This window comes from Mytilus trossulus, chromosome 4 (assembly GCF_036588685.1).
Source record: "Mytilus trossulus isolate FHL-02 chromosome 4, PNRI_Mtr1.1.1.hap1, whole genome shotgun sequence".
NCBI lineage: Eukaryota > Metazoa > Mollusca > Bivalvia > Mytilida > Mytilidae > Mytilus > Mytilus trossulus.
Genome location: NC_086376.1, coordinates 72,746,336 through 72,768,579, shown reverse-complemented (window position 1 = coordinate 72,768,579; position 22,244 = coordinate 72,746,336). Strand labels below are relative to the sequence as shown.

At 31.1% G+C, this 22,244-nt stretch overlaps 2 protein-coding genes across 2 annotated transcripts; one reads left to right on the top strand and one right to left on the bottom strand.

The window, feature by feature from the left end:
* The first annotated feature begins 136 nt into the window (after positions 1–136).
* On the top strand, positions 137–9,870 carry LOC134715916 (uncharacterized). Its single transcript, XM_063578471.1, has 5 exons — positions 137–245; positions 3,462–3,684; positions 4,603–4,735; positions 5,671–5,825; positions 6,250–9,870. Exons 1-5 carry the CDS (start codon positions 187–189, stop codon positions 6,622–6,624), a joined length of 945 nt encoding a protein of 314 aa, XP_063434541.1. The 5' UTR covers positions 137–186; the 3' UTR covers positions 6,625–9,870.
* A 7,763-nt stretch (positions 9,871–17,633) lies between these two features.
* LOC134714161 (uncharacterized) lies at positions 17,634–21,807 on the bottom strand. Its single transcript, XM_063575400.1, has 2 exons — positions 21,731–21,807; positions 17,634–19,610 (listed from the first exon to the last, which is right to left on the bottom strand). Exon 2 carries the CDS (start codon positions 19,602–19,604, stop codon positions 17,910–17,912), a length of 1,695 nt encoding a protein of 564 aa, XP_063431470.1. The 5' UTR covers positions 19,605–19,610; positions 21,731–21,807; the 3' UTR covers positions 17,634–17,909.
* Between the last annotated feature and the right edge of the window lie 437 nt (positions 21,808–22,244).

The following is a 22,244-nucleotide window of genomic DNA, read 5'->3' as shown; positions in this document are numbered from 1 at the left end:
CTATTCCTTCGAAATTAAAAAGATCAATGGTATAAATGAAATAAAACAGAATACCATGAAATGTAAATAACAAAAAAATATGCTGATAAATTAACATAAAAAAATCCCTCTTTTAAATCGCTTACACCATTTTCTACTTTCACTTTCAACAGGATGTGATAAAACACTTGGTAGAATTGAATCAACATGCTTATGTATTTCACATTGACAGCGTTTCTGTTGGTTGTAGAAACACTTGCTGTAGGGTATGCTATGCACTACATGTTTTATATATATATATATATATATATATATTTTGATAAATAAAAAGTCCTTGGTAAGACAAGGATTTGTATCCTTCTTCTTCTTCTTATGGTTCAGATTTTTGATGATTACTAACTGCTGCGCATGCGTAGGATAATAATAAATAAATATTTACAAAATAAAGTGCCAAAAAATAAACAAATACTAACATGACATGTGGTTAAAACTATTTACATAACTACTAGGCCAGTCTAGGTTTACTGTTCTATATTGTAGAGAACAGTAGGTGTTAACTGTTCTCTAAAAATATTTAAAGTGGGAGAAAGTACCACCTTTGGAGGTAGTACATTCCATTGTGTAATAGTATACGGAAAAAATGAATATTTGTTACAATCTTTAACTGTAAGTAAGTGTCTGTAAGTTTGTGGATGAAGTTGTCGGGTTCTATTGTCTGTTGGTATGAGTAATGTTGATGGTACAGCGACAATATGGTGTACAATTTTATAAAACAGTATAAGTCTTGTTTTAAGTCTTCTTTGTTGTAGGGAAGGCCAATTTAAAGTATGGAGCATGTCTGTAACGCTACTGGTGTTGTGATAACGATTACATGCATATCTAGCAGCCCGACGTTGAACCATCTCAAGTTTATTGCATTGTTCAGCAGTATGAGGGTTCCAAACCGAACAAGCATATTCTAGTTTAGGACGTACGAGTGCTAGATATGCCTGAGACTTAATGTTTGTAATGGATGTTTTCAGATTTCTTTTTAGAAAGCCTAGGCTTTTATTAGCATTACCAATGATGTTGTTTGTATGCTGTGTCCATTTTAAATCTGATTGCAGTGTTACTCCACGATATTTTGCGGAGGAGACAGATTCTAAAGTGTGGCCGTGAAGGATGTAGTCGTGTTTGATGGTATTTTTCTTGTTTGAGGCAGTGAGAACTGTACATTTATCTGGATGGAAAGCCATCAGCCAGTCTTCTTCCCACTTTGCAGCAGCATCAAGATCTTCCTGAAGGCTATCACAATCTTTTTTAGATTTGATGCTTTTGTATATGATGCTGTCGTCTGCGAACAGTCTGAGTTTACTGGATTTCAAATATTCTGGTAGGTCGTTAATATATACCAGGAATAGAACTGGACCCTGAACTGTTCCCTGTGGGACACCAGAAGTAACTGGAGCAATGTCTGATGACTCTCCATGCAGGACAACTGTTTGTGTGCGGTTTTATAAGAAGGCAGAGATCCAGTTAAGTGTTTCCTGACCATGAATTATTCATGAATATTCATGAATATTTATGAATAATATTCACGAATATTCATGAATATTCAAGGTAACAGTTCATGAATATTCATGAATATTCATGAATGTTAATGGCACCTTGAATAGTGGTACAGAAAATATAATTTAAAAGTAAAAAACACAAAAAATCACATCATAAATCGAACATTGTTTCTGTTAGCGCTTTCACCGCATCTCCAGCGGTTCATCAGACAGAATTGTTATCGTTAATAGTAACGACTTGTGACGTTACGTTATAGTAACGACTTGTGACGTTACGTTATAGTAACGACTTGTGACGTTACGTTATAGTAACGTCATGCGGTAATTGTTTATATCTTACGAAATTTTATTAACGGACTGAATTTCACTTCCTATTTAGTGTGGGCTTGTAAAGTTCAATAAAATATTGTTCCTTGGCTTCACGCGGAATTTTATCTTCGGTCCACATCTTAAAAAAGGGATATATTTTTAATTTTTCCCATTCCACATCGGTCAAAGTGTTCAGAACAGGGAGAATTTCGAATTGACGGGTCTTTTATCTGCTGTTTATGAACTCTCACTCTATCAATTAGTCTATTTGTTTGACCAATGTAGTTTTTATTACAAGTGGGACAGGTTGCACAATAAATGACATTTTCTGATTTGCAGTTCATGCTTTTATTCGGTTTGATTACTGTGCCAGATTTCAGAGTTATACTTTCTCCCACTTCTAGGCAACGTAAAATCGTTTGTTTGTGTATAAACTTGTTCTCACGTATGACCAAATTGTTAATTGACAAATAGAGTGATACTCGGTACTTTTCTATTACCTTTGATGATAAAATCATTATTCAAAGTTCCTTTCATGTACTTTATCAGTAGTAAATTTGATTTTTTGGGGTGTTTATTCATATAAGATCTTAAATATTTTTTAACTAGATTATTTAAGGGTTTTGTACGAAATTCGTGCACCTACCCTACATTGATTCCCTTTTAAGGGCATGTAAAAGTAGTTGATAGAACCCCTTATTTTTTTTAACAAAACAGCACTATCACAAATATTGAAAGTGTATGTTTGGTTGGTTTGAAGAGATTCCAATTCATGAGGTTTTTTTTAAATGAAGCATGGAATTATTAATAAGCTTGGGATCACATAATATTTTTTGATATATATCTGCAGATGCAGATACTGCAACGTATCCATTACGGTTGATGCGTTTGTAAATGACCAACCTCTAATACTAAAAATTTCTTAAGTTTTTCATTTGCAAATGTTTTGATGATGACGTGACAATGCTGTGTATTCGTATTCAGGTTCAACAAGGGCCTCAGTGAGGACATGTCAACTGGAATTCATGAAAATATAGCATCCTTTCACACTATCATTAACTACTGTGTCCTAGCGGTGGCATTCCAAAATTCAATGAAAATAAAGGCTTAATCTTTTATTCCAACATATATATACTGACATACTTTAACTAAAATAAAGACCCAATCAGATTATCCTAACATCCTAAAAAGAAGGTTCTTTAGCCTCACTATCAAGGAAACTTCGACAGGAGTCTCTACCAAAAGTAACAAAAAGACCATAACATGTTCTTTTGGATTTGATGGATAATTGCGGATTGGTCAAACTTTGACAGACACATTATAGGGCACTAGCTGTCAATTCATGTTAACTGATTTCATTCAAATTCTCATACTAAACTTAGAACATACTAAAAATGATAAAATGTATATCCAAATGAAAAAAGTCTTAAAAAATGCAAGAACTCAAATTTATGTATCAGCATATTGTGTGTAGTTTAGTATTATAGACACCATCTAATTAACCATCGAGGAATGCAATTTGGGGTTTTGGGGAGACTTGTTTCTTTTTAGCAATGTGGTGAGGGTGTGTAGCACTAAAGAGAGGTGTTTGTTTTTACTCATAAAGATTAATTATTTTTTCAGAAAATCAACAGAATTTGTGACATCATGTTTTTCTGGTAATGATTTGACTAACTTGAAGAATGAGTCCTGTGGTGAAAATATAACTAACTGTTACTATACAGTGACCATACCAGAAAAGAGTCTAACATACAACAAGGAACACAGTAAACATGATTTAGTCTACAATATGTCATGTGACTTTTTAAGTATTTGTAACAACACACTTGAAAATCAGTTTGTTGAGGTAAATTTATTAAAATGAAAACTTGTAAGTTAATTTACAATGTATAATGTACATATATTTCAAATGATAGAAGTCAGATTTTAGGATTCATACATTCCTTTCCTTTTCAATCAGATTATTAATTCTAGGACCATTTTTAAAGTTTGCCTTGCCAATCCTTTATTTCCATCGTACCACAATTTTGCATCTTTTTTTAACAGTTTCAAAATATTGTTCAAATGGCCTAAACAACACTTTTAAATCGTACATCAGTGTGCTTGAATCACAAAAAGTTATGAAGTTTAATTCCTAGGTCTTTTGACCTGTTGCTGAGAGATGGCTTATTAGCAAACATCTACAGATTTTTTGATGCTCCAAAATTAGATTATTGCACTATCAGACTATTATCATACACTTTATTAGAACTGATAGAAGTTAAGGAACAAATGTTTGAAGCACTACAATATTAGTTGTAGAACACATACTAGAGGCTGAGATGAAACGAAAAATGTTTGTAATTTTTGTCCCATTTTGTGAGGCCCTAGGGAATTACAATCAATTGATTTCTGAAATTTGTTATCAAACTTTGCCTCATCAAGCTATACAGCTGAGTGCCACTATAACAGAGTCATCATCCAGCAACTTCCTGTGACAGAATAATAATTAAAAGATATGTTTCAAACATAATTTCATAAAATCCATGTCTCATATTTCTAGGGAACAACAAATAAGAGTTTCCTGAAATGTTATCAGACATTTATGTGATCATGGATTACAGTTTAATGTGTTTTCAGAATAATTTCCTTTCCTTTCATGCTTAACAAATACTAACAACCAGGGTATCTTAGTTTGCTATAGTTCACAGTTACTTTTGTTGTAACATTGTTAAAAAAAATATATATCAACTCCAAATATGAAAATTTTTATTTTATTTTTCAGATTTCAAACTTCACTAGAAATGGTACGACACATCAGTTTTGCTGTAACAAAAACAACTGCAACAAACCAGTCAACACTGATAATATTAAAAAGAAGTGTTATAATGTTTATAAACATGATAATATATCAGAAGGTACTAGTTATATTAATTCTTAGTTTTGTGTCATACATATGCAAAAATGTTTAAAGAAAAAAGAAAAACAAGGCCTCGCTAGCAAAAATGATTTTTTGGTCCGTATGATTTTAACATTTATTGGTGCCAGTAAAAATTGGTGAATGGAATTAATTATGGATAGATTAAATCCAAAACCTTACAAAATGATATTATATGTTGTGTATTAATCTGTGGTGAAATTAAATTCAAATATAAGTATGATATAATTTTATTGATGTGAAAACTGTGACTGCTGTATTATGATTTTACCACAAATAGAAAATATTTCTATATGATTAAGTTATCTTAAATATATTGAATCAGAAGACTATTTTAAAGTGATCTTGCACAATTGATTTTAATTACAGGTAATTAACCATGAACTGATGAAGTTGTGGTCATATCAACTTGAAACTAAGTACACACCTATAGAATAAGGAGATGTCACTGCATAAGAGGGGGCCTGCACCAGTCACGCTTCAGTGATTCCCTATATAAGCAATCAAATTTTTCCCTAAAAAGGGGGGTCCCCTAAATCCGCCTCTGGATGTGGTATGATTACCATTGAACAACTATTTAACCAGATAGTAAAAAATATGTTCATAATGATGTGAAGGTTTCAAAATATATGCCAAGTAAGGATTTTCACCCAAAATTTGTGGGTTACCCCTCAGCTTTGAGTCTTGGTCAAATGTAGTTTTCCAATATATATATTGTGGTTACATCAATTCGAAACTTTAATAAAAACTTGTTCATTATGATGTAAATTTATAGATATAATTTCTGAACTGTGGTTTCAACCCAGACTTGTAAATTTGATATATAGATCAGCTACTATGGCATGCTATGTAAACATGGGCAGATCATGTAAACATGTGGTACAATGTATCAATTGTGCTTGTCAATTATTACAGGTTCAATTAAAGAGTGTTTGTATTCTGATTCTCAATGCACAAGCTTTACAAGACACATGGAAAATGGAGAGAAACTTCAATACTATTCCTGTGAACACAACCTTGGACTATTTAATGTATCATGTGGAAGTAGTCAAGAAAGTCATTGTAAAAATGTAAGTACTGTAGTCAAAATAGTCATTGTAATAATATATGTATTGTAGTCAAAAGAGTCATTGTAATAATGAAAGTACTTTAGTCAAAATAGTTATTGCAATATTGTAAGTATTGTAGTCAAGACAGTCATTGTAAAAATGTAAGTATTCTCTTTTTACTGATATTTTTTCAATGTTTCCCAACCAGATTGAATAATGCTATATATATAAGCCATCGAAATCTCCTTGCTTCATTATCTTAGACTTTCTACTAATTTTCATTATCTCTTTTGAACAAACGAGGGAAGTTTAATAAATCATAATGTTTCTATTATATATTAAAATTTATGATTAAATTTCATTTAAATTGTCATTTCTAGAAATGGACAAACTCATAAATAGAGTATGTTTCTCAATACTTAATCTTTATTTTTTATCTTTCAAGGTAAGTGTACCTGTAGGAGGTGTTGAAACGAAGGTAGAATTGTGTTGTTGTTATGGTGATTTGTGTATGACTCCACCATTCAATTATACTAATAATAAGTTAGCCCTGAATTTGACCTCTAATGGTACAATATGGATTGCAGACAACAAAATTGAACATCCAACACCAAAGAACAAGAAGTACACTGATTGGCTGTTTTATGGAGGACTAATTGCAGCTGCATTGTTAATTGTACTAATAGTAGTTGCTGCCATTATTGTTGGAGTAAAGTGTAGGAAGAAAAAAGAAACTAATAGACTAATGCTTGCTTATACTCGAATTGCTGCAGACGAAACACCTGATGATGATGCAGATGTAAGAATGCTTCTTGGATGAGGTTATAAATAAAACAGATGTGAGAAGGTGCTTTGACAATGCTATGGATGGTATGATACTCAAAGATTAAATTTATGAAATCCATGCTTCATTAGCAAACTATACATTGAATAATTTAAAATCAGTCATCAAGAAACAGTTAATGTTTTTAATTTAATTGGCTAGCTACATTATTATATAAAAGATGGGAATCTCATATACTCAAAACGGAGTAAGGATATGAATGGAAATTAGGAATACATGTAAAACTTTAATGTTGTGAAGTTTTAAACCATTCTATTGTACAATTGTTTGTTTCATTGACTTGTATCTTATAACATCAAATAATGATCTAATAATTAGTAGCTAGATTTAACTATGATTATGAACCTATCAAAACCTTAACAACATTTTATTTTACATATGCTATTTATATATTTAAGAGACAAATTTGGTTCCAGTAGAATGGTATAGTTGTAATGTGGTACCTTCAAGTCATGCATTAACAGTCCCAAATATCTGATTCATATCCAGAAAACTCAAATGTTGACAATGTTCAGTTGATTATGTGAATAACTGTTATTTTATTATTATTGGTTGGAAGCCACTTTTTTGTGGAATTCATAGGTACAGTGAAAAAGCAAAGGAGTCGGTTCAGTAAGAACCCTTTTTGGCCCCAAAATATAGCAGTTTTACAAAATTGTGAAAATGTAATCTTTTAGCTATTTATTGAAAAGCAGAATTCTTCTGCTACACAAATATGGGCTGTTTTTGACAATATAATGCACATATATATCGGGTACTACTGTCATAAAGTCATGCTAAATTTCTGAAATCTTGACAATTTTAGCATTTTAGTTAAATTTTAGATAGTTTCCGTCTTAAATGAAAGTGGCTGCATTCGTGTTCATTCATAATATTGAAATGTAAGTTGTATTTGATGATAATACATAACATATATGAAGGTTGAGGATGAACAAGGATCGGCCACTTTCATTTTTGACAAAAACCACCTTAAATGTGACAATATTTTGCATATTTGATAGAGTTTTCATATTTAAGCTTGAATCAGAGCATTTTAATGACTAAATCAGTTAAAATCTTTCCCATAAACTAATTGAATCAATTGAAATAGACACTTAGGTGTTTAAAAAGTGTCCAAAATATTTCTTTAGATGAACCTGAAATTAGATGCCCAAATTGGCCCTTACTGGAGCGACTCCTTTAATTTTAAAGAAGTTAAATTGAAAATGGAAACAAGAAACAGGAGATATGCCAAAGAGAACACAACCTTACCAAAGTGCAGAACACTACACATTTTCTAAAAGCATGTTTTCAAACTTTGACAAAACACAAAATCATATATCCATGAAAATAAGATTTTTTTTCAATTCATAAAAATTGATAATCAATACTTTAATATATCCACAGAACTTTTAAAATTTTGCTGTATTATGGATTGTTTATGGGCTTGCTTTAGCAAGTTAGAGTTTCAGAGTCCTCCTTAATTTCAGAGGATATCCAATAATTAGTACATAAGTCTGTCATAAAAAAAATACTGTTATCACATTAGCAATAAAATTCTGTGATTCATTATCATAAGAGGTTGTGTAATGAAGATGTTTTGAAAAAAACATCCAAGGTCACTGCCACAAACACTCATTATAACAGATCTTAGATTTTATGCTTAGCTAATCCCACTCACAGATATTGAATACTTTGCATGTATGCTCTGCAATATTCCACTAAGTATTCATTTGAGAGTTGCAAAGTACTAAACATTACAATAAGGTGCTGAAGATAAATGTTTAGACTTGTGTCTGAATGTATAGTATTCTTTTTTTTGACAGATATTGATGATATTTGATAGCTTCATCCCTATTCATGTATAACCATAGTGTCTAAATAATTAAAGGGCACCTTGTACAGGTGGGAACCTTTGTGATGTTAAAACAATGTCATAATATCTGTTCCTATTGGAATTAGTATTCTATACTCCTTATTCCATTTTGAACAAATGCTATAAAATTTGTTCCAGTGAAAATAATACTACAGAATATTTCTTCCACTTGGAACTTCTTCTATTTTTTGACAAATCAATTACATATTCTTGTATAATTTTCAGAGTGATGTTTTGAATGAGTTGATTATTCTATAACAATTGTAAGGTTGACATTCATAGAAAGATGTATACATTTTATTAATTTTGATTTATTTTTTATTCCACTTCATTTTGAGTTTTATTTTTTATTGCTTCAATGTAGAGATTTTCTTGATTTAATATTGGTTTATTTTTTGTTTTATGATTTATTATTTATCATTTACACTCGTTGTGCCATGTTTTAATTGTATTATTACATTTCATGTTTAAAGATAAAAATCTAAAGACAATGTGAAATGAACAAATTAGTTTGTCTTGTAGATTTTGAAAACTGACTTATTTGTTGTTGTTGTTATCTTTGGTCTAATGATAAAATATATGTCAATGATAAGTCTTTTGTAGATGAAATGTTCATCTGGTTCATAATTTTATGCCTGGTATCTATGATGTGTTCATATGTAAATATGTCACCACTGTTGTCATCGTCCATTGGTAGATGCCTTGTTGATGTTTTTATTCTAGTTGCCACCTACTGTAGATTCATAATTATTTGTGGGGAACCAATTTTATTTTTATTTTTATTTAATTTGAATGTTGAATAAAGTCATGGAAGTAAAAATTGTCTATTGGCTTGTATATAAACCTTTGGAAACCCATGCAATTAGATATCTGGGAAATATAGCATGTTTCCTTAACCAAATAAATTGGTTCCCACCAAAATAACAATGATCTGGTTACAACAAAACAATTTATTTAAATTTTATCCACAGAGTTTAAAATAATCATATGGAAACCTGTTGTGTAATCTTTCAAAATATAAACCCCTTAATCAGCTGTTACATTCCTCTATTCTTATTAAGAAACATTAAAACGCAGTAATGGCTCTATAAATTGAGTGTAAACAAAACCGTTATGAGGTCTTCAAAGTGATCGGCACAACTGATGTCAAGTAAAGAAGGGTCTGCTCACCCTCATGGACCACCTGAGATCACCAAGGTTTTTAGAATGGTTATGTTGCTTAGTTATTTTTTGGCAGGCTATCAATGTTTTCTTATGTTGCCTTTGTTTTCTAGTTATCTCTTTGTCTTATTAGTTATGATGGTCCCTTTGGTAACTGACGCTTCTTTTTGAGTGTATTTTTTATTATATATGTAGTAAGGTATACATGAGATACATTTTTTGTATATTTTTGTGTTGTTATTTTGTAATGTGAGATTAGTTATTAGTTAAGGTACCAGGATTATAATTTAATATGCCAGACAGGTGGGAGGTGTCCCACTTTACCATGTTTTGCATGCAAAAAAATTTGCATAATAATTAAGTTTTGATTTATGACTTTAATTGATATTAGTTAGCTTGTTTTTTATTTTGTTTTTGATTATCTGTGTGACCAGTAGCACTATAGTAGGATATCTGCTTTTGTGTTGTGAAAAAAAACAACAAATGTAGCTGTTAAAGATATGAACTTAAATCATGCTAATAGCGTATTGATAATTTTACATACATGTACATATCATAGAATACAGTGTCCTGGAAATTCAGTTTATATTAATTCCATATTTTGTAAAATTACATTCCAAAAACTGTTCAATTCAGCATTAAATAAAAAAAAAATACGGAAAATATTTTCAGATATGTATACCTTTGATCTATTCTATTTGTTTTCAGTTCAGAATGAACATTTAATTTGTTTCAGTTTTTCCCTTTGTAAGTAGTAAAAAGAAAACTGTAGTGTAAGGATGAGCACCTTATTTGTTTCAATTTTTTCCTTATTAAGTAGTAAAAATAAAGACTGTATTGTCTTTTGGAAACTGAAATATAAAATTTCCATTGAGATGAGATCACATATTATATTCATCACATAATTTATAATTTAAAAAAAATTCCATCAAGAAAAATACAAAAGTGATTGCTATTGTGAGAAGTTTCTGACAACACAATGACTGTATGCAAATGTCCATTATCAAGATAATTTTGTAGACAATTGTCAAACTGTTGATTTATATTTATCATAGTTTTATTGTACTGTTCATCATTGATCTAAATAAAATCATTACAACTCTGGAACATGCATTCAGAGTAAAAAATAAATCAAGTTTTTTTGGTTTTTTTTGGTCTATTACGAACGTGTTGTGTATACTAGTGAGATGGCCTTAACAGTTATTTCCACATTTGAAATACAACAGTTTACTATACATTGTTATTAAATATTTATAATGATGTCATTAGATCATTATGAAAGATTATTGACATCAATAAAACACTTTTCCTGGACTTTATGTTTATCCACATGTATATATCTTTTTTTCTATGGTCGGGTTGTTGTCTCTTTGACACATTCTTCAGTTTCATTCTCAATTTTATCACATCCCTTATCTTTTTCTATCATCTGCAGCCTCCAATGTCCTTACCCATGTTTTTAGTAAGTGTACAGTAGTGGGACAAAAGTGAGTTCTCACTCAAAAAAAGTCCTATCATTTCAACTAAAATCAATATTTTTCAAAAAAATATTACCAAGTAACAGTATGAGCGATTTTCATAATATAGATACCAAAAGATGTAAAAATGTCTGAAGTTTTATTGTTTATTTAGTCATAATTTTCTTGAGTTTCGTTTTCATCATCTGATCAGTTAAACACAAATGTAAATTTTTACGAATTTAATTTGGTTAGAATAATAGCAAACTTTTCAAGAAATATTTTTCTTTGTGTTCATCTCGTCAGATTATTAAAATGAGCATCAATAATATTATAATCAAATAAACAATAAAACTTCAGACATTTCTACTTCTTTTGGTATCTATATATTTTAAAATCACTCATATGGTTACTTCGTAATAATTTTTTGAAAAATATTGATTTTAGTTAAAATGGTAGGACTTTTTTTTACTGGGAACTCACTTTTGTCCAATGACTGTATAATATAATTTTCAATCCTTCTTTGTGTGGTCGAAGACAAAGGAAAAAAGATTATGGAAGGAAATAGCCTTAATATGATTTTTATACGACCGCAAAATTTGAAAATTTTTGTCATATATTGCTATCACGTTGGCGTCATCGTCTGCGTCCTCGTCGTCCGAATACTTTTAGTTTTCGCACTCTAACCTTTAGTAAAAGGGAATAGAAATCTATGAAATTTTAACACAAGGTTTATGACTACAAAAGGAAGGTTGGGATTGATTTTGGGAGTTTTGATCCCATTATTTTAGGAATAAGGGGCCAAAAAGGGCCCAAATAAGCATATTTTTTTTTTTTCACACAGTAACTTTAGTTTAAGTAAATAGAAATCTATGAAATTTTGACACAAGGTTTATAACCACAAAAGGAAGGTTGGGATTGATTTTGGGACTTTTTGTTCTAACAGTCTAGAAATAAGGGGCCAAAAAGGGGTCCAAATAAGCATTTTTCTTGGTTTTTAAGTAAATAGAAATCAATTGGAGTTATCTTTCTTTGTATAGAATAGTAGTTGAATCAACTTTATGCACCACAACTTTAGTATTAGTGTATGGAAATCTATGAAATTTAATCAGAAGGTGTATGACCACAAAAGGAAGATTGGTATTGATTTTGGGAGTTTTGGTCTTTACAGTTTAGGAATAAGGGGCCAAAAAGGGCCCAAATAAGCATTTTTTTTGGTTTTCGTACCATTACTTTAGTATAAGTAAATAGAAATCTATGAAATTTAAACAAAAGGTTTATGACCATAAAAGGAAGGTTGGTATTGATTTTGGGAGTTTTGGTCCTTACAGTTTAGGAATAAGGGGCCCAAAGGGTCCAAAATTAAACTTTGTTTGATTTCAGCAAAAATTGAATAATTGGGGTTCTTTGATATGCCGAATCTAACTGTCTATGTAGATTCTTAATTTTTGGTCTCGTTTTCAAATTGGTCTACATTAAGGTCCAAAGGGTCCAAAATTAAACTTAGTTTGATTTTGACGAAAATTGAATCCTTGGGGTTCTTTGATATGCTGAATCTAAAAATGAACTTAGATTTTTGATAATTGGCCCAGTTTTCAAGTTGGTCTAAATAGGGGTCCAAAATCAAACTTTGTTTGATTTTATCAAAAATTGAATAAATGGGGTTCTTTGATATGCCAAATCTAACTGTGTATGTAGATTCTTGATTTTTGGTCCTGTTTTCAAATTGGTCTACATTAAAGTTCAAAGGGTCAAAAATTATACTTAGTTTGATTTTAACAAAAATTGAATTCTTGGGGTTCTTTGATATGCTGAATCCAAACATGTACTTAGATTTTTGATTATGGGCCCAGTTTTCAAGTTGGTAAAAATCAGGATCTAAAATTATTATATCAAGTATTCAATTTGTGCAATAGCAAGACATTTTCAATTGCTCAGTACTCAGCAATAACAAGAAATTTCCAATTGCACAGTATTGCACAATAGCAAGAAATCTTCAATTGCACAGTATTGTGCAACAGCAAGTATTTTCAATTGCACAGTATTGCGCAATAGCAAGAAATATCTAATTGCACAATATTGTGCAATAGCAAGAATTTCAATTGGAGTTATCTTTCTTTGTCAAGAATAGGTAGTTGAATCAACTAAAATCATTGTTTTATACAATATAAAATGTATATTCACTTTTACTACCAACTGATAAATTAAGACAATCTTTACCATTCAGTGATAACAAGCACATTTTTACATTTTAATATTTTATGATGTATTTAAATGAGTAATTATTGTTGCAAACTCCATTAGAAATTTGAATTGTGATTAGTTTTGGAATAAATGATAGGGGGATGTGAAAAAAAATAATTGGGGGGGTGGGGGAATTCAATTTTTCTCATTTGAAATTTCATAAATAAAAAGAAATTTCTTCAACCATTTTTTTGAGAGGATTAATATTCAACAGCATAGTGAATTGCTCAAAGGCAAAACAAAATTTTTAAATCATTAGACCACATTCATTCTGTGTCAGAAACCTATGCTGTGTCAACTATTTAATCACAATCCAAATTTAGAGCTGTATCCAGCTTGAATGTTGTGTCCATACTTGCCCCAACCGTTCAGGGTTCAACCTCTGCTGTCGTATAAAGCTGCGCCCTGCGGAGCATCTGGTTTTGTGTGTCAGGACAAATCAAGATGTTTGTACAAACCGCTAACCACCATTTGTGACAAGCATGTGCTTCAATGAAATTTACAATACTTTACATTTATTTTGAAATGAAGCAAATATATGAAAATTGAGCCCTTATAAGTAGAAATGACCCCCTGGTAAAGAGCTTTCCATTTGCATCTTATTTTAAAACTAAAATCTGGTGATGGTGGTTGATGTAGCCAGTTTTACAGTCCAGCATTTTTTGGTGATTCCTATTATCCTTTTTGTATATATTACTTCATTATGAAGGAAACGAGGATTTGCTTGTGACTATGACAAGTGCAAGATATCCACAGTCATCTCTGACATATGTTCCATATTTCTCAATGGAGAACCAAGTCATGCATTTATCTGTAAAATTTTCAAAGGCACGACGTCAGATTAACAGTTGACAACCCTTGATTAAATAGCTTCTTATAGACAGCAACCCTCTGTCGATGAATTTCATATCTGAGTAGGGTACGAAAACAGTACTTTTCAAATGTTCAAATCTCCGAATCTGAAATCAAGGAATTTCATGAAAACTGGGAGGAATATATCCACTATGCAGTCACTTAATTTAGTTGCATATAATGGACAGTGCTTGCCGGTCTCATAGTCAATGTCTAGATTCATGTCAAAATATGAATCATACTTAACTGAATTTGCTGTATCTTTATTTCAAGTTTAGTTGATAGATGTGCATAATATACTATCAAAACCAAACATTGGATTCTTCAGTGAAACAACTTAATCTTTACAGTAGAGCTTGATATTGAAGGAGAAACAAAGTCTTGCTGCTCTTCGTTTTTTCTTACTAACTTGATAGGTAAAAATGTAAAATATAGGGGAACAGCAGTCGTCATTGTTTCATAATCTAAAGTACTATTAAAACAAACAAATATATTAATACAGAAAAACAAAAAGGCATAAAGACGAAGCATTAGCAAAAACGAAAGACAAGAATATAAAAAATTACCATAGCATAATAACACAATGACGGGATGAAGTATTACCAATGAAATAAAATTTAAAAAATACTGAACTCGGAGAAAATTCAAAACGGAAAGTCCCTAATCGAATGACAAAATCTAAAGCTCAAACACAGCTAGAGAATGGATAACATCTGCTTTATTCCTGTCGGGTACATGCATTTTCTTATTAACCGACCGTGCAAGGGCTGTATAGCCAGTCAAGGTCGTTAAAAACTTCCATTTGTTTGTTTTCTTATGCAGACAATGATGAATTAAAACTGGGTTTATAGCTATCTAAACCTCTGACTTGTTTGACAGTCGCAAAATGCCTGTACCATGTCAGGAATGTGACAGTTGTTATTAATTCTAAGAGGCAAGTGAACATTTCCCCATCTCTTGGCGTTCATCGTCCGTCGCCGTCGTCGTCTGTCGTCGTTAACTTTTACATCCTGTAAAACTACTGTGCCAAATTTACCCACACTTAGCCACAATCATTATTAGCGTATCCAGTTTAAAAAAATGTGTGCGGTGACCTGGCCAACCAACAAAGATGGCCGTCATGGCTAAAAAAAGAAGACCGGGGTAAAATGTAGATTTTGGCATTTAACTCTGAAACCAAAGCATTTAAAGCAAATCTTACCAAGGGTTTACATGTTTATCCAGTAAATATCTTTCTGCCCGGAAATTTTCAGATGAATTGGACAACTGGTTGTTGGGTTGCTTCCCCCAATTTGTAATTTTTAAAGAAATTTAGCCGTTTTTGGTTATTATCTTGAATACTATTGTAGATAGAGATAAACTGTAAACAGTAATAATGTTCATATAAGTCAAACATGACCCCTTAAGGAGTTATTGCCCTTTATATTTTTTTTAACAATTTTCATTAATTTGGTAAATTTTGTTAAGTTTTTACAAAATGTTTTCCTCTATAACTAAAGGACCAAGTTCATTACAGATAGAGAAAATTTTAAGTAGCAAGAATGTAAAGTATGATCTACAAACACATCAGCATCACCAAAACACAATTTTGTCATGAAAAAAGTAAAATCATAAAAATACTGAACTTAGAGGAAAATCAATTCGGAAAGTTCATAATCACATGGCATAATCAAATAACAATAACAAAACGCATAAAAAATGAATGGACAAGAACTGTCATATGCCTGACTTGGTACGGGCATTTTCAAATGTAGAAAATGGTGGATTAAACCTGGTTCTATAGCGCTAACTCTCTCACTTTAATGACAGTCTCATCAAATTCCGTTTATTTACATTGATACGTTAAACAAACAGACACAATGAACAAAATAGTCAAAACATGGGTACATTAGTCATCATCGTATAATAATTGCAAAAGGAACAATTTAACAAAGCACAAACACATCTTCTATCTACGAATACATTAATTGATTTGAGTGTCTGACGTCAGAATTTTTATACGTCACATAACTTTGTCGTGCAATGTGCACAGAAAAAATTTAAAAATTTTAAATAGGCAATGCTAGCATGCAGGGTTAAAAAATTAAAAGTATGTAAGAATAAATTTCAGAAATAGACCGAGATTTAAACTAGTCCAAAAGTTATATATATAATCCATCTGTTTCCTTTGTTTAATATGCACATAGACCAAGGTGAGCGACACAGGCTATTAAGTACGGGGCGCCGAATGGGACTCTTGTGGTTTTGTACAAAATTCAATTCTGTCATAACAAAATCATTTTTGTCTTACAAAACTATGTGATACAGACTTGTTTTGTGAGAACTTCAATTTTGTGATGACAAAATTCATTTGTGTAGACAAAATTCATATTTGTCATGACAAAAGTCAATTTTGTCTAAAAGGTATGCAAATATAAACATATTTGCATACAAAATTGACTTTTGTTACCTGATATGGAAATTAAATCATAAAAGTCAATTGTGTGAGGCAAAATTGACTTATGTGGACAAAATTAACTTTTGTGAGACAAAATTGACTTTTGTGAGACAAAATTGACTTTTGTGAGACAAAATTGACTTTTGTGAGACAAAATTCAATTTTGTGAGACAAAATTCAATTTTGTCAATTTTGTTGAGACAAAAGTCAATTTTGTTAATTTTGTTGAGACAAAAGTCAATTTTGTCAATTTTGTTGAGACAAAAATCAATTTTGTCAATTTTGTTGAGACAAAAGTCAATTTTGTTAATTTTGTTGAGACAAAAGTCAATTTTGTCAATTTTGTTGAGACAAAAGTCAATTTTGTCAAATTTTTTGAGACAAAAGTCAATTTTGTGACGACAAAATTTATTTTTGTGACGACAAAATTCAATTTTGTAACAACAAAATTGACCTAATTGAGACAAAATTGACTTTCGTGAGACAAAATTGACTTTCGTGAGACAAAAATCAATTTTGTTGAGACAAAATTCAATTTTGTTGAGACAAAAGTCAATTTTGTCAATTTTGTTGAGACAAAAGTCAATTTTGTCAATTTTGTTGAGACAAAATTCAATTTTGTCAATTTTATTGAGACAAAAGTCTATTTTGTCTCACAAAAGTCAATTTTGTCAATTTTGTTGAGATAAAAGTCAATTTTGTCAATTTTGTCTCACAAAAGTCAATTTTGTGTAACAAAAGTCGATTTTGTATGCAAATTAGTTCACAGAAACCAAACTAAACTAATTTGAATACAAAATTGACTTTTGTCACCCAATTTTCAAATTAGGTAACAAAAGTCAAGTCTGTATAACAAAAATGAATTTTGTCATGACAAAAGTGACTTTTGTCCGCTGATAGATAATTTTGTATGACAAAATTTTAAATTTGTAGTATGATACAAATTTTGTTAAACTGAACTCATTTTTGTTGAACAAAAGTCACTTTTGTCCGTACAAAATTGAATTTTGAGTACAAAAGCACAAGAGTCCCATTCGGCGCCCCGTATTAAGAGCCTCTAGTTAGATTTTCCTAGGACTTCAGTATTATTTTGATTTTACTTTAACAGTATGTGAACAAAACAAACAGACATAATGGGTCAAAATATCAAAATAGGAGAATAGCAGTTAATACTGTGTTACAATCTACAAAAAAAAAATATTTACTTTTGTACTTTTTCTGTACATAATGTATGATATGTCAACATTCATGTCATCTAATCATTACACAAAATATCATAAAGCAGAATTGTTCCGTCCACACAGACAACGGCCAGTGAATTCGTCAGCGAATTGAAATGAAGTCCCCATGCATTCTCAGTTATATTGTTGATTTCTAACTGCCTGCTTTTCTGTCCATCTGCAGAAATTAATGCAATGTAGTTTATGTCATGTAAAGCAACATACACGTTATTACTGTTATCAACAGCTATGCCACGTGTTTGTGCGGTTGCTTTGAATTTCCATAACATTTCTCCTTTCGTTGTATAGCACTTGACGAAACCACCAGACGATGTTTGATAAATTTTATCGTTGTGTACTGTTATAAAGGGCCAACTATTAAGATCATTTTGTATAACTAGATCAGTTATATTTCCGTTAGATAATGATACCTCCTGAATCCCTTTCGATAAAACATTACAAAATAATTTGCCGTTGTAATAACATATTCCTGTGCATTCTCCTTGCATTGGAATCACTCTCTCGGTCACTTTAGATACAGTGTTGACAATTTCTATCGTTTTGTCGACATATGCAGCAATTGTACTGTCATCAATAAAGGCGACACCAAAGCACGGACTCGAATATTTCTTAATCAGATCAAATGTGCCGTTGGTGTTCATGATACCGAGTTGACCATGTCTGTTAGACAACACTTGTATTGTTTCGTTCTGAGAAACGGAAAATCCACGTAGGCCATTCATCGATTGATTCGAAACAAAAGGTAACTGTTTTTTGAGAGATATACGAATACCATCTAATGACTTAGGAGAAACACATGGTACAGCAGATAAAATCTGAGCTTGATTTTCTTTGTCCTTTTTGAAAACAATTAATGGTTGAGATATGTCTATAGACACCGATCCGAAAGTTGTAATGGTACTCAGTATATCAGATATCTTTTCACTTATGTCACATTTAATTTTGTTTTTACTAAGACTGCCGTCTTTGAATAACGATTCTAAGTAAGTTTTTTCTCTCCCTACTTCTGCCTCAAGGGATTTACTTCCGAGAAAGATTTGGAGGTCGGATGCATATTCTTTGACGGTAGAAATATTACTTTGCAAAGTTTCTATTGTCTTTGTTTTTTCTATAATTTGCGATATTAAAGTTTCAAATGAGGACTGTACTTTCTGCTCGACCGCATTCAGTTCTTCGATAATCTGTTGCTCAAGTAAATCTAAATGAGAATTGATTTTAGCACGTATTTGTTTTATTTCTTCGTGAAAATGTTTTCTTTGATTTTCAACGGTTGTCAGATTATTTTCTATGTCTTTCTTTATATTTTCATAGTTATTTCTCATATCCTTAAGATTTTCTTCGATGCTTTCAATCCAAGCTGATTCTTTGGAAGTTTTAACGATCTCTTGCAAAGACTTTAGTCCACAACAATTATTATGGTATTCGGAAATACATACTGAGCAACATATTTTGTCATGTTGGGGACAAAAGTTTTGATATTTCAAATTGTGATCATTACAGTATGTGGCTATTTTTAAGATAGCTGACGGCAATTTTAAATAATTTTCAATAGAGATAGCCTCATGGTTGCGAGTTGCTTTTGAGAAACTATGATATGTTTGACATCCAGAACACAAACCCTCATCACATTCGGGACACCACTTGTTGGCAGATTTTGTGATATGTTGAGAGTCACAAATTCCGCAAAGCACATCACTATTAGTCGCCATTGTTATCTAAAATATTCAAAAAATAGAATAATATTATAAAAATATTTTGATACTAAAATTGTATCATACAAATATAAAATGTTTATAACAATATTTATATATCTACCAATATTGTACAAAACGAACATTAGTTAGACAAGTTTTGTATAGGTTCCGTACTATATGAATACTTTGACCATATAAGCGTATGGTCATAACCCTATGAGTATATACTTCAATGGTTTGACCGTATGGTCCGGTCAATTAAGACGACGAACGTTGAATAGTAATTGCGTAAAGTACGATCCTTAAAGGAGTAAAAAAAGTGAAGTTTCCAAAAAAGCAAATTTAATTATGACTTGGATATATTAATAATGTTTTCATTATCACTTGATTAATGAAATTACCAATCAATTTTACTAAAGATCTAATTGTAGTAGAAGCATTTCTGCATGATCGTTAAAAATGCATCTCTACGAAACACAATATGTCGACCCTAATATTAACTAAATGCATTGTAAAGCAAGAAATCATTTCATTATCATTTCATTATCATTTTATTACCATTTCATTATCATTTCAATTTCAATTTCAGTTTCATTTCATTATTATTTCAAATTATTGAATCATTTCATACTCCTCTCTATACAATTAATCATTACAATAGTGTATACTTGATATCCCCATTCCTTATTAGAAATCCCTGTTATTGTAAGAATGTATGCATATGAGTATGAATAAAGGCAACAGTCGATTAACGCTGTTCGAAAGTCATAAATCGATTGAGAGAAAAGAAATCCGGGCAATGAAATGAAACCGAGGGCAAAACATTCGCTATACCAGAATAACAACGAAACAACAAAAACACTGAAATGCAACAAAAACTAGCGACAATGCAACACACATAGAGATGAACTTGTCGTTTGTTTATGTAATATATACGTGTTTCTCGTTTCTCGTTTTGTTTATATAGATTATACCGTTGGTTTTCCCGTTTGAATGGTTTTACACAAGTAATTTTTGGGCCCTTTATAGCTTGTTGTTTGGTGTGAGCCAAGGCTCCGTGTTGAAGGCCGTACTTTAACCTATAATGGTTTACTTTTTAAATTGTTATTTGGATGGAGAGTTGTCTCATTGGCACTCACACCACATTCTTCCTATATCTATTAGATAACAATTGCCACTTGGTACATGACATTTGATGAAAAATTGTGTGTTGAACCTGGTTTTGTGGCTAGCCAATCATCGTGCTTATATGTTAAATTGAACACACAAGTTATGTGAAATTAATTGAAATTTAGAAGGATTAAAAAATCGAATCGCAACGCCAGGGAAAACGTACAAAAAAACTATCAATAAGATCGATGTGCTTAAGAGTTACTCTAGATAGCGAAGGCAAAAAAACAAATATACAAAGATTTAGACAATCAATATTTTACAAATATAAAGGATTCAAGTTTACAAATGTGTCTATTTTGGTTCAAACAAGGAAGTTTGCATTTCTTAAATGTCTATACATGGTTTGAATACTCATAATGTTCGGTCTGTTAACAAACAAACGAGTTTGGTCATATGGTCATGGGCATACGCGTACGGTCTTAATATTCATGTGGTCTGTAACATATACAACTTGTGATTTTATTTCATGTTTTAGACTGATTTGTTGAACGCACAGCTAGTCCTTCATTCTATTGTGGTTTTATGGTGTATGTAAATAAATGGAAGGTGTCCATTGTTATACTGTAATTTACTATGATATTATTTATTTATGATTTATCTGTCTTTTTGAACAGCGGTATGTCTTTATTATTTTTTGTATAGCATTTTGTTGCTAGGTAGAAGAAGAAAAAGAACAACAACAATAACAACAACTCTTGAATGTGTATATATATTTTGTTATTTAATCGATTTGAAAAGCTCACTAGAGCCTGTGTTTTTCTAAATTTTGGGTCCTCAATGCTCTTCAACTTTGTACTTCATGAAACAGATCGACATCCGTTATAAATAATTGCCTATCTGCACATCATCATATTATAAACATTATAAAAACAAATGTGTTCGTGATTTATAATGTTTCATGAATCATGGAATAATATAGAATAGTCGTTTATATTATGTGTGTCGTTATACCAGGTTATCGTTCTTACCTCAATCAGCAAGTCTGTTAAAATTCTACAGATTTCTGTTTGACTTTCACAATACTGCAAGTAGTTGAAACAGGGAAGTGAAACGTTCAAAGTCCAATTACAGGTAGTCTTGATCATGCAGACGCTCCATATATTATTATAGATTCTATATATATGGGTCGTTGTCAATCACAGTAAGAACGATAACCTATAATCAAAGATAATAAAAAAATCTGTTTTAAAGAACTGGATATTTATACATATCCATGGCTCCCATTTATTATTAATGTACCTTATCTAATTTTGATTGGTCTATCTAATCTAATTTCAAATTAAATACACCTGCAACGCATTGCAACACATGGGTGTTTTTTGTACAAAAAAATGTGGACATAGACTTTTGTTGTCTGATGGGCGCATTTTGATACTGACCTGTGGGTATATTTCACTCGAAAATCTAACAATATCGTATGTTGTCTTGTGGGCACACGTGGTCACTATTTTATATTAAAGTAGTACTTCAGGTATTTCTGGT

Excerpts from the sequence above, each read along its gene's own strand:
- LOC134715916 (XM_063578471.1), top strand. The coding sequence starts at position 187 with ATGCTTATGTATTTCACATTGACAGCGTTTCTGTTGGTTGTAGAAACA. Across the intron at positions 4,736-5,670 it reads ACATGATAATATATCAGAAG|GTTCAATTAAAGAGTGTTTG; the intron begins GTACTAGTTATA and ends CAATTATTACAG. Across the intron at positions 5,826-6,249 it reads AAGAAAGTCATTGTAAAAAT|GTAAGTGTACCTGTAGGAGG; the intron begins GTAAGTACTGTA and ends TTATCTTTCAAG.
- LOC134714161 (XM_063575400.1), bottom strand. The coding sequence starts at position 19,604 with ATGGCGACTAATAGTGATGTGCTTTGCGGAATTTGTGACTCTCAACAT.